General features: G+C 28.8%; 1 protein-coding gene across 1 annotated transcript in view; it reads right to left on the bottom strand.

Moving 5' to 3' along the window:
* The window catches only part of LOC101238359 (kinesin-like protein KIFC3), a 98,565-nt gene that overhangs the window by 25,636 nt on the left and 58,403 nt on the right, over nucleotides 1-14,526 (bottom strand). Inside the window, exon 8 of the mRNA XM_065792901.1 lies at nucleotides 4,618-4,722. Coding sequence (XP_065648973.1) covers nucleotides 4,618-4,722 — 105 coding nt within the window. The remainder of the gene's footprint in view (nucleotides 1-4,617; nucleotides 4,723-14,526) is intronic.

The raw sequence follows: 14,526 nt of genomic DNA on the forward strand, positions 1-14,526 counted from the left end.
AGCTTTTTTATTAGGAATTTATTGCAGATTACTTTTTATTTTTTTATTTTATTCTATGCATATGTTGATTATAATAAAAGGAATTTTAAATACCATATTTTTAAACGGCAATGTTTTTTATGTTGTTAAAAAATTCCAGAATTTTAACTTTTTAATATCCTCATAATTAAATACTTCTGGGGTTAGGCGTTGCACTTATTGTATTTTATACAACATACATTTTAAAATGTAGCCGTTTTTTTTAATTAATAATTTAGTAACAGCGTTTTTGTTTCTGTGAAAATTTTGTGCAATAATCTCCTAAGGGATCGTCCTTAAATTACGCAACACAAAATATATTTAAAAAACAAAAGTAGGAGATATTACACTCTTTTACGCTGTGATTTTCATTAAACTTAATGAGCTATTTTGATTTTTTATTTAAATTAAGAATCAAAAACACAATAAACAAAACAAAAAAGACTTTTGATCTTTTTTGTTTTGTTTATTGTGAAAGTGATTTACGTAATTTTAACGTTACGTAATTTATGGATGATCCCTAAAGGAAAAGATAAAATAAAACAATAAAATAAAAAAAACAATTACTTAAATAAAAACAAAAACTTAAATGCGAAGACTAATGTAATTGCAAAGGGTAAAGTGTTTTGTATCTGGTAATAAGTAGTGCTTTATTGGTGTTGGCTTTAAATTTAGTTTGTTCCAGAAGTTTGTCAATACTGTTGACAGTATTAAAATAAAAATGATCCTTTTTTATTTATGAATATTTGTACTTTTGGCTGATAAAAAATTATTTCAATTTCATTATTTCGAAAACCATTGATATTCCTTCAATAATACATTAACAAATTTGACAATAGAAAATAGAATTTTAGACAAACCGTTGAGCTAAATTTAACTTATGCTAAAGTGCTTTGATTATATAACAACTTCTTTTTATTAAATTTATATTACAGGTTCACACATTCCATCTCCTCAGATATGCAATGTAGTATAACCTTTTTTAGTTTTCTCTACGTTCTCCTAAGTATAAAGCATCTAGCATTTCACTTTCTTTAAGTTGATTTGACATATGATATAATACTACCTTTATTACTATAAAACCTTAAAACGAAGTTAATAAAATGTAAACCTAATGTTTGTTCATAACCGAAAATACAACTTAAATCTTACTTTTAAATTTAAATTGTCCTTCTACTATCACCATTATTTTCACTTGCTTTTGAAACTCCTTAGTTATTTACTTTTTAATATACCCCTTAATCCAATTGATTTGAAAAAAATAAATTTTTAACCCTAAAATAAATTAAATTAAGCTGAACAACTTAATGTGTCACCTACTCAAATATGAAACTGAGATATCTGGAGTTAAAGTTTTGAATACATTTTATTCTAGATATATTTCTATTACAAAGATATATAAAAATTTATTCCTATAAGTATTTATCTTTTCATTAGAAATCTAGGACAGTATAGTAATTAAAACAGCATTATTAATGGTTAAATGTATAAAAATCCCTTAGCACCTACATCCATGTTAAGTATTTTTGTGGGTGAATGAATTTAAATTTGTACTAACAAATTAAAGTATAGACTTTATACTTTAATTTGTTAGTACTTGCAAAAAAATTAAAATTTTTCAGGGATGCGGAGTCCCAAAAGGACTCCGGCTTTATATCTCTACTTTTTCCAAGCTTGTAGTGTCCAGAAGCTCTAAACATGTTTGTTGACTGCTATAATAAAAAAATTCACGAGACTTAATAACTTAAAATTTGTTGTTTTTAAGCCTGGAGTCCTTGCCACCATTATACCTAAGGACTCCGGGCTCAAAAAACGATTGTTCTTCTAACCTAAAAGTCTTAATTTTTTTCCTATTAGTAGTCCATAAACTTATTTATACTTTTAGAGCTCCTGGATACCAAAAACTAGGATAAAGTAATCTATTTGTGACTTTCAAATCCGGAGTCCTTTTTGGGACTCCGCATCCCTGGTATAGAGAAATATGATTTCTTTTGTAAGTACCAACAAATTAAATTACAGGAAAATATGATTTCTTATGTAAGTACTAACAAATTAATGTATAGAGAAATATAATTTCTTTTGTAAGTACTAACAAATTAAAGTACTGAAAAATATGGTTTCTTTTGTAAGTAACAATTGGAACCTCAGTATGTCAGGTTGAATAATAGGTTGTAATGCTTCCAATTATAGTTAGAAAATCATAAATTCCTACATAAAAGCATTATTTTTCCTGCTGAGTATATTTTTAAATGTTTGGTTAACTTTTTATATATTACTACAAAATAGCATTTTTTTAAGGAACCTCAGAATGCTAGGTGAATGAAACTTAATTAAAAATAAATAAAAATTATCTCATTCAATTTATTCTCATCATTATTAAATGAATATTTTGCCTACAGTATACTTTTGGAGGTTTAATACTTTTAAGAAGGTTTAATAGCTCTACTATTAAACCTCTCTAAAAACACACTTGGGTCAGTTATCTTTGTTTGCTTAAAAAATTAATATGCATTTACTAAAATGCGAGTAGGAAAGTGATATTCCTTTTGAATTGTAAATAAATAAAAAATGGGAAAGTCTTTTAATCTTAAAGTTAAACCAAATAACAAATCAAGATGCAATGTTCTAATAGATGCCATAGAGATGAAAAATAAGCAGCTATGTGACATCAAATCAGCAATAAATACGGCAGCGATTAATTCACGAAAATTTTCACTAGGTAAAGAGGCAAGAATAGTTAACAAACGACTTGGTGTCATTGAAATTGGAAAGGAGAGGGAATATTGTTCAATTTTTACCAAAGATGAGGAAGAGTTGTTAGTCTTTTATATAAAAAACAAGAATAGGTAATATACATGATTGAGAAATAAAGCTATTTTCTTATAAACTGTTTAAGTTAAAAGGAATAATATCTTTGTTTTTTATGATTATTGCATTTAGAAAACTAAACTTGCTGAGTTCAGTTTTTAGGTATTGTAATTTCAATAATGCCTCCAAGGTTTAAACAAGTCAGTGTTGACAAAGACAATGTTTAATTTTTTGGGAGTAAAAAAAGCAAGCCTGTAGAAATCTCTGTAGACGTCAAGTCACTAAGCTATCACTAATTGCTCAATGAGCACTCCGAACAAAAAAGCTTAGCAAGTCTTTTTGGAAGCGTTGGGATGCAAAATTTCAAATTTATGTCACAAAAAAAAAGACAAGGAACTGTATCTAAAAAATGTGCCCATAACTGCACAAACGAAATGGCATGTAATCATCCTAATAAGTTAGTTAAAGAACTTATTAAAAGTAATATTTTCATTGATGCAAATCAAGTAAAAAAACAGGTGTATGTCAGAAAGACATTGATACCACTAGCCACTAGATTTTATAATCATGATAATCCCCCCCCCCCACCTCCAATTTGTAAACTATAGCTTTGATGGTACTCTAAATAGTTTAGTTTATGCTGGGAGAGGGGAAAGTCATTAAAAGATGGTAAGAGAAAATAGGGAATGCATAAATATACATGCTTTTGTTTCTTATGGAGGAGATATAGCAATGTGCCACATATTCAAGGGAAAAGGTATTAGTGCCTCTGAGGCTCCAAAAGAAGCAGTTAAACGAATTCTAAATCTCCTTATCTCCACAAATGACAGTGGCAGCCAAGATCACAATACACTTCCAGGTGCATTTAAATGTTTGACCGCTATTTAGAAAAAAACAATATAAAACAGCCTGTTGTTGTCCTATCTGATGGTCATTTTTCAAGACTTGACTGTGTATTGACATTTCTGAGAAGCAAAAATATTTGACTTTTCATCACTTCACCTGACACAACTGGCGTTACCCAGCTACTTGATCAAATCCATCAGAAATTGCACTCTGTGTACAGAAGTGCTATTTCTGCATTTAATTCTTCATTTATGACGATAAACAGGAAAGGTTTCATGAATAAACTTGCAGAGTTATGGCCAGAGTGGGCATCAAAACAAACAGTTATAAATCCAGGTAAAATGTTGGGATTTCAAGTAAAGGACACATTGTTGAATGGATGCAGGAAGATAAGTTCTTAGTAGCCGAGCTGCGTATTTATGAAAATACTAAAAAAAATCAATTATCAACAGCACTAACAATTTCATCTCCAAAAGATGTTTGTTAAGGCTCAGCAAGCTATTGGAAACATAAATATAAAAGTGACATAGAATCTTATCAAACAACACCTGATAAATCAATATCACTTGAAAAATACCTAATTTGTTGCCTGTAACTAAAGTAATCTAAAGTGAACAAGGTAAATATTAGAGTTAACCAGGTACACGGCTCCATGGAGGGGGAAAAGTGGCTAAAAACGGTTTCATCAATAAAGGAAGACAGCCAAAAAGGACCAAGCTAATAAAGAAAAGAAATCCAAGCAACAACAACAAATTAGAGCATTCTTACATAAATGTAAGGAAGGCACATAAGCCTCGAATGTGCATAAGTTATTATGAATAATTTGCTGTTCATGAGTTATTATGAATATTTTATCGTTCATGAGTTATTATGAATAACTGTTATTGGCAAGCTTAAATAACAATTTATATATTAATAAAAATAATTTTTAAACAAAAAAAATACCTCCATTGTATATGTTTTTCCACTACCTGTTTGCCCATAAGCAAATATGCATACATTGTAACCATCCAAACATGAAGTAACCAGGCTCTTAACATTACTAAAAATCTAAAAAAGCATTCAATCATTTAGATCATTTTAAAATAATTATAGTATAAAAAAAAATAACTATAGATATACAGGATATAAAAATTGTCAATTCATAGATAAAATACAAATAATTATGGGATAAAAATTAATAACTATAAATATAGAGGTTATAAACAAAGTCTATTCAGAGATAAAATACAAATAAGAATATATATCAATTTAAAATTGTCAATGTTGATAAAAAAAAAAAAGTTAATTTAAAAAAAAGTTAACCCTGAAAAAACAAATGTCTTTTTTTTGTGCATAAAATGTCCAAAGAAGTCATAAACTGTAGATGTTGGTCGCAAAATGCAGTTGATAAAAATATTATTAATATTAACTTAATTTCACTTTCATCGATTGATTTAGTAGACTTGGGTGTTCATTGTCTCAATAAATTTTGTGCACAATTTTTCAAATGATGGTTTTTATTCAGTTTTTTGGACAAAAAAGGAAAGAAAAAAATAATGCTGTAAATGGGCATATGGTGCCATAAGTCTTTTACAAACATTATATTAGCACTTGAAAGATACCAAGTTGTTGAGGTATAAGGTTGGCTTGATCGTTCAGTAGCACTACATGGCAATCTTAACAACAATTGTAAATGGAATCACTTTTCATCCAAATGGGTTTAAAAGATCAATAAAATAAGTTGGATTATAGGACATCACAGCCAAACTAACAAAAATCCAGCAGATATTGGAAGAAGAGGAGTTAAAAATGGAAAACTCCCAAAAATCTGGTTCAACAGACCAATATGACAAAAAAAAAAGAATGGCCACCCAACATAGTCTGTACACAAATGGAAGAAGTAATAAAAGAAGTTAATCTGACCAAAATATATCACTTTAGTACAGTCAAGAATTTTAATTATTTAAATAAACTTATGAACAAGTACCAACTTCCAAAGATCATAAGAATAATAGTAAAATATAATAATAAAATATAATAAACAGCTGCTCAAGGATCAATGATTGTCTGCTTTTCAGAACAATTATGTTTTAATCTTCCAATATTATTTCTGGCCGATCAAATTGGATCTGCAAGAATTGGCACCTTCAAAAACAAAAAGTTAGAATTATTAAATTAGAAACTAAATATTTTTGATTATTGGAAAAAAGTTATGAGACCAAAACAATCTTTAGTTTACTGTATAAAAAAGGAATTTTATATTGAATGAGCAAAAATACTGAATATTGAATGATAAAGAATACCAAAAATGTTTCTGATTGGTGGAATAAACACAATTTGAGATCATAATAGATTTCTTTTTAACTTAAGTTCAAAAGTGTTACATGAATTAAACTAATTTGGAATAATAATTAGAAATGTTATTATTTCTTTGAAAGTATTAATGATGGGAAAAATATTGCTTGAGAACATTAAAACAATTTAAGAAATTTATTTTGCTTTGAATTGTTATGAAGATCTCAGAAGATTAAGATTCTTAAACATCAAAAGTTTTCATTTTAAGTATTAAAATTGATTAAATGAAAAGTATAAAATTATCATAATTGGAGTGATGATGGGTCAGGTTTGGGTCAGATACTAATGGACCCAGACTCAGACCCAACTTGTATATATGGGTTTGAGTTTGGGTTGGGTATCAGCAGACCCTACCCGAATCCATACACAACTTAATTTATGGTTCTGGGTATAGTCCTGCCCCGGTCATGCCAAAACAAGTAAAAAAACAGTGTATAGCATTACTGGATGTGGAGAATTAAGTGCATTTGTCATCATAACTGAAAACAGTTAAGGTGTAATTGAAGTTGTTTTTTTTCAGCTTTCGATGATAGAAATACTTAAGAACTAAAGCAGTTAGCCGTAAAAAAACACACTAATGAATGAGTATCTAATAGGTTATTTATCTCATCACAAACAAATCCTTTGTGTCTTAATAAAATGCTTTTAATTGATTTTTATAAAAAAAAAAAACACTCTTCTCTTGGATATTCAAGTCCAAGAAAACTATTATTTTTTTACTCGAAATAATAATTATTTACTCCAAGAAGACCTAACGTTTTGTCACAGGACACCACAAAAGAACACTTATCTAAAAATTTTCTCAGTAATGTTGCAATCTCAGACCTTTTGATTTTAAGGCTCTAACCACTAAAAGCATCATTTGTTTTTAACGGCATATATGCCTAATAATAAACAAGATCAGAAAATATGTGCAACTCAAAAGTTCTGAATGGCAAGAATAAGTTAAGAAAATGTTGGTGGGGTCTAGATATAACAAGTCTGGACCAATACCCAACCTGATTGGTTAACTGGTCTATCGAATCTGGGTCTGGCAGTTTTTCTAGCCTGTGATAATGAGACTCAGACTTAATTCAAACAGGTTGGTTCTGGATATAGAACTATTACCAGCCCTAATCATAATCATAAAAAAGAGGCAGGAAAAAAATGACAAATAATTATTTAACTTTTTAAGAAATCAATCTGAAGAAGCAGCTAAGAAAAAAGTAAAACTAAATGAAAGAAAGTTACAATTAAAAACACTTAAAAGATGAAAGTACCTTTTTTTTTTAAACTATTATTTGATTTAGGCGATTCAAAATAATATGTTAAAAAGGCAAAGAAGCTATAAAAAAGGCTATATACAGAGAAGCTATAAGGTTTATCAAGAGCTAAAAGCAAAATATAAATGTTAATATTTTACTAAAAGATTATTTCTAAATATTTTTGTTTAAATCAGCATTTTTTTTGGATTATTAGGCTTTACTAAACAACCCTCATATTATATTGCATAAACACAAAAAGTGTAATACATAAAGCGTAACAAATACAAAAAATTAATTTGATCATCCGGAAAATAAATTGATCGTCTACATTTAATACTTTTTATTTCGGCCAAAAAGTGTTGATTGACAACCTAAAAAATTATTTTCAGTGCTGTAATAGCATGAGTCTTGAGAATTATAATCAACCTCAGAAGTAAAATGCTGCGCTGTGTTGTCATCAACTGAACGGGACAATGCCATGCAGCAGCTGATCAAAATGGTTAAAAATTTAAAAAATTGGAAAAATATAAATAAACTTTAGAAAGATTAGGATTACAGAAAAATCACAATGGACAATTTGTCCTGTACAAGACGAAAACACAATAGTATTACCTCATGGAAACACATCATAGAATGTTTGGCTAAACTAAGTCAAAGTTTCACTGCTAGCTCCAATAACAGCTGATTTGCCAAAGTATGGAGTTAAAGGCAAATACTGTTTTGAAACTCTTGGTATGGATTTTCCTGGTCCAATTAAATATAAAGTAAGCAAACAGTTCTACAATAAAATTTTACAGTATTTTATACATGTGCATCTTCAAGAGCAATATACTTAAATCTACCAAAAAACAATGGAAAATGAAGATTTTTGTTAAAGCATAAAAGAAATGATCGCAAGAAGAAGCACACCCTCACACATAACAAGTGACAATGCTAAAATATTGCAAGTACTGCAAGGTAAATCAGTTGTTTGCAAAAAAACTTAACGATAAGTGAATACCTGAGTGAAACAAAAATTAAATGGAAGTTCAATTTAGCAAGAAGTCCAAAGTGAGGAGGTTTCCTTGTAAAAAGTGGATTTGGTAAAAAGATCATTACATAAAGCAACTGAAAAGCTTCGCTTGACTTTCAAAGAACTTAAAAAAGTTTTAATTGATACTGAAAACATGCTAAAAAACAAACTGTTAGGATAAATCGAAAATGATATACAACTTCCAGTATTAGCATCAAATATGATTCTAAGAATCCAAAAACAGTACAACAACACAAGCAATGAGGGAGATCACAAAACCCAAGAACTTAGCATGGAAAAAGGTGGACAAACAAGTACTTAAAATTGTTACAAGAACATTACCAACACAAAGGCTATAATCAAAAAGCAATGGGAGAGATTTTCTTACTTGAAAAAGAAGAAAAGAATCAAAGCAAGTGGAAAATTGGTTTTATTATGGAACTCATATGTTGAGATAATAGCATAACTCATGGTTGTATTTTAATTGCAGCAACCTTCATTGCTTGCATCACTAAACCCATGGATTTCAACCATTTTTATTTGCTCATTTAAAATAGTGTTATACTTCTTGGTATAGACGTTAGATTAGGTAAATCATTTTTCTAAAACAGCGAATCCTCTGCTAATTCATGTGGAAGTTGTTTGTCCCAAAAAAACCGTTGATCACAAATTTGTTGATATATTTGCTACGCAGTTTATGTTATTGGAAAAACTAGATCAAGTAGATCAAAAACTTGGTCAAGCTTGATAAAATTCTTATTTTAGTTGTAATATCTGTTAGGCAAGTCAGCCTACAGCCTCAAGTTAAGTTTTATTGTTATTATTATTAGGCTATTATGACCATTTATTGAATGTTGAGATGTGCAGAACAGTGAGAGATTTTGATGGACTGATCTGGTCATTGTTTTAATGTTTTTGACATCTATTTATTGGCTCTAATTTTAGATACTTGATTAGTGTAGATGATAGGTATAAACTACTAGCTCAAATGTCCAAGAGTGCTCTCACTTCCAGCAATTTCTTCTTTTGACATGTTTGATAATAGTTCATCTAGATATGACAATTTAGTTACAGCAGAATAGTTTGTGTTGTCGATTTCAGTGCTTAATTGTTTGAGGAAAATTTTCAAAATTTTCAGGATTTCAGTGCTAAATTGTTTGTGAAAAGTGCAAAACTTGATTAGACCATCTAAGATGGTGCAATCAAATTTTGAAATTTGAAGTTTAAGAGTTTTGCTTTCAGACCATGCATATGCACCATGTTTGGAGTAACTTCTAGTTTTCGTTCGTTTAGCCCCTTTTTTTAACCGAGCAACTTTTTAGTGTATCTTCTTCTTTCTTTTGTAATTTATTTTTGTATACAGTGCTCTTCCAGTGAAGTCAAAGTATGCTTTGGTGTTTTAGTAAGATGTTTTGTTGTTTAGACGGAACTCCAACTTGACTTGACTTGACTTTTGAAAGATATAAATGAAACACATTCTAGAGACTTTTAGAAATTCTTCATCAATGTCATTAATAAAGCTAAGTCTAATATTCTCTCATACATCAGAACTATTTACAAAAACTTCTCCCCTGATCAATCTCATGGTTCTTATGACCAGACTCTACCTGACAATTTAGAGAAACAAGTTAATCAGTTATTTAACAAGTGCTTACTGAAACTTGCTTTCCTACCTGCTGGAAAATGACATTTATGATCCCACTAATTTAAAATGAAGATTGATCTGACTTCTCTAACAACCACCCAATCAATCTTATCATTAGTAAGGTCATTAAGTGTTTAAAACAAGCTTCTAGTATTACATCTTGAGTCCAACACTTACTTTCTGACAATCAATATGGATTTTGGACCTCTTGTTCTGCAAAACAAAATGATTTGATCATTGTGCAAAAAACAGGTAATCTTCCGAATTGCTGAGAATTTAAAGCTATTGAAAATTACTGGGCAATTAAAAAAAAAAAAAAAAAAAAACATCAAAAACTTAAAAACTTGATTTTGCATCAAATAGTTAATATGGTTTAATATGTTTTGAAATTAATCTTTAATTCTAAATACATATAAATTGTCATTAAACTTAACCAAAACTAAGTATATTTTTTTTCATTGTTTTTATCAAAGAGACAAAATTCCTCTAAAGCTTCCAAATGTTAGCATTGGGAATCAATTTATAGAAAGAGAAGACTCAACGAAGTTTCTTGGTGTTCTTCTTGACGAAAATATCACATGGATAAACCACTTAAAATTAAACGAAAATAAAATTTCTAAAAATATTGGCATACTTTATAAGGTAAAGCCTTATCTAAATCAAACTTGCTTAAAATATATCTACTTCTCTTATATTCATTGTTATCTCAATTATGCTAACATTAACAATTATGTTAACATTAACAATTATGTTAACATTAACAATTATGTTAACATTAACAATTATGTTAACATTAACATTAGTTAAAGTTTTATTTTTACTTTTTGCCTAAACTTTTTTTATATATGTGGTCTTCTTTTCATATTTATTTAGTTAATATACTTTGAACAAGTTTTTTTTGTTTAAACGTTTATTTAACCATTAAATTAAAAAATTTGACGGTTAAATATTTTTTAAAATATATATTTTTTTTAATTAAATATTTATTTAATCATTAATTTTAGTTAAATAATTTTTTTTTAATTTTAATATGTATTATAAACCATCAAATTGAAAAAGTTACAAGTTGAAAGTAAGTTTTTTTTAAACTTTAAACCAAAATTTTCTCATTTTTCGCAAACCTATGCGGTAATGATGTAGCGGTAGAGCACTTGTTTCATAAGCGAGAGGTTCAGAGTTATAGAGTTGAGAGAGGGTTACACCACAATTAAGTAGCCTCCTTGTCTGTGGTGGCCTTCTCGGCATTGGGGAGGTAAATTAACAAAAAAACAAAAAGAAAAACAAAAAAAAAATATTCGTCTTTAAGCTTAAGAGAGTTTATTCTAAATTTGACACATTTTGTTTGTGAAGAATTTTTAAACTAACTGATACTCAAAATTCATTCATATTGTGAGGGGTAAAACAATGAATCTTGATTTTTTGTTTATAACCTGTAGTTGAAAAAATGGGCTGACTTATTCAGTTTGTAACCTCTAGGTGAAAAAAATGGGCTACCTTATTCAGTTTGTAACCACTAATTTATGTTTATGTTTTTAACATCTAGTTCAAATCTCTAGTTATTGAATAACTTATTCAATAATTGACTTTAAGATTGTTTTGACATTAACATTTACAAATTATAAACAGTTTAATATTTTGAATAAGTGAATTAAATCATTTTCTACTACAATTTTAAGTTGCTAAACAAATTTATCACTTGTTGAACTCTTTCAATCATCAAAATTTATGCTGGATTTGGTGGACTCTATGCTGGAGACGCAAGTTCAAGATATCGTGGCACATATGTAGTGTACAAAGCTTTCCACATTTTACAATCTGTTATAAGCATTGCTTATTATTATTTTTGAATATTTTATTATTTTTTAAAGCCCTGTTATTTTTGAGGCCCCTATTATTTTAAACCCCACATTATTTTTAAACCTGTTAACACCTCATCTGGTTGTACAAAAAAACTTAGATCTCTCTCTAATAAATTATTTGAGAGGTCATGAATCATTCTAATTACATTCAAAGTATGTGTTTTAACTATTCTACAAAAAATATTGCAATTGTCAAATCACCTTACATATTTTGAAATTAAGTTACATTCCAATTGTTGCATTATTTTATAAAGTTAAAGATGATTTGTATTTTTGCTTATTTATCAAAGAAATTTAAAAAAGAAAAAAAGAAGAAGGAGGCTCTAGTTAAAATTAGTTATCGACCAGGGTTGAAATTTGACTGGGGCCAGATCCAGGTTTGATAAAATATAGCCGGGGCTGGTTTGTGACCGAGGCTGCATATACATTTATACATCCTAAAGTATAGTTTTTTTATTCAAATTCATGCTATATTTTGCATATATATGCATAGATAAACATTAATATGATCAACATGATCATCATAATCATCATTATAACCATGATCATCATTATCATCATCATCATCATCATTATCATCATCATCATCATCATCATCATCATCATCATCATCATCATCATCATCATCATCATCATCATCATCATCATCATCATCATCATCATCATCATCATCATCATCATCATCATCATCAGGCTTTAGCGCCAACTGCAGATCTACACACTGTCCACCAGGCACTGTTTATCAGACACACAAAGGTGACGAAGCTGCATAACTTCATCTGCTGTGCAGCAGTGGTAACTGTGGATTTGGACATCCACCATGCTTTTTTACATTTGTTCAAGTTTTTTTTCTGACATTTTTCTGACATTTGTTCAAGCTTGGCAAGTGCTGACAATGATGAACGACAATCTAGAGAAAGTTCATAAAGTTTTGCTTTCTTTTCAGACAGAATGATTTGCAATGATTTTTTTACAGGTTTATAGACAGGCCAGCTTTTTGATGAAACATGTAGCATCGCAACACTTGTTCACTTGTCGGAAATCTGAAACCAGTTATTTCCGCATCTGCTTCTGTAATACCAGCTCCTATTCCAAACACTGAACTTTTCTGACGAGTTCTTTTTGGCATAAACTTCACAGCAGATTGTGCCATGCTATTGGTAGAGTGTTTGCTAACTCCTGAAAACGCAAACAGAGTTTGAAACACTCTACAGTAAATAAGATATAAATTATAAAACTCTTCATTCAAGTTAAGTTAGACATACAAATTTGCAATAATATCAGAATAATACCGTATTTCGAGCGTCATGTGGACCTATTAGGAATAGTTATATTTTTATATTATTTCACACAGTAACTACTTAACACCAAGGAACATGTTTATTATAGGGCCATTAGGAATTTAACCCATGAGGGGGTTTGATGCACCATAACTGGAATAGTTTATCAAAAGTTAAATGACGTATTAACAAAAATGAAGAGTAATATTTCAATAAAAAAATGTTTAATAATTAATTTAGAATGATTCTGTTATTCTTTTAAACACTTTTTTCTAAAAAGATATATCTTTAAAAAAAAAAATGAATTGAATGTTTCAAAATTTGTTTTCTTTTTGTTTTAATTGAACCTGCTATTGAAAATACTTATTTAGAATCTGTTGAGGTTGGGTGAATTGTTATTAAAGTGTTATACAAAACATTCAGGGTTGTTGATTGTTTTTTGAAAGAATCTAATTGATAAAAATGCTTCTTCAGGTCAATATATTAATCAATTTGGCAACAATTTTGTGTGTTTTGTTGATCTGAAATAGAACTCATTGCATTTTGGAGTTTTTTTTGCAGTTCTTTTTGCGATCTAACTTGTGATGTAATGTCTATTAAATCATCTGCATCAGGTGAAGAAAAGTTAGCATCATTATTATTATTGACACCAATAAATACTTGTGGATGTATTTGTTCTATAATTTTAAAAGCAAATAAAATTGCTGCATTTTTTGAGGAAAATTTAAAATGATCATTAGATCTTGGTATATTTCCACTACGTAGATAAATAATCTCTTCTTTTTTTGATAGCATGTATTAGTTCTTTGGCTATAGTAGTTTGCATTGGTTGTGACTGGTTTTCAAACAAAAGTTTGTAAACTGGTGCAAGAACATCAATAAGGTTTTGTAGCGTTAAAATATTATTTTCTGAAATGGGATCAAAATTCAATTTGATTAAGGATTTGTTGATACATTCGAATAGAATTAAAAAATTGTTGAATCATTACACTCAAGGATTTCCATCGAGTTTTTATGTCTAATTTTATTTTGAGTTTTTTCGAGATTATTATAGTTTTATTTTGTTGCAAAATAGAATGCTTTGTAGCCAATTTTTTAAACATTCTTATAATACCTCCCAAACTGGTGATAATTTCATCAAAGTCAGTATTCAAAGTCATAATATACTAATTTTCTTCACCAAAATCTAAATTGCTATCAGAGTACTGATCTTCTTTTGAATCTTCTTCCATTTCTGTTTCCATTTTTTATCAACCAAATTTTCAGTATTGTCAAACTTTTTATCGAGAATATATTTTTTTGGTTCATTTTAAGAAAATTCAAAAGTCTGCTAACTTAGCTTCAACCTAATGTTTTCTTTTTCTAAAAAACTGCCATACCTCAAATTTTTTTGAAATGGGTAAAACAACAAATACTCTAGGATGTAATTATGTAAGAAAATCCCACAAATTTTAGTTTCCACATTAGACTATGCAGT

Source organism: Hydra vulgaris, chromosome 03 (assembly GCF_038396675.1).
Source record: "Hydra vulgaris chromosome 03, alternate assembly HydraT2T_AEP".
NCBI lineage: Eukaryota > Metazoa > Cnidaria > Hydrozoa > Anthoathecata > Hydridae > Hydra > Hydra vulgaris.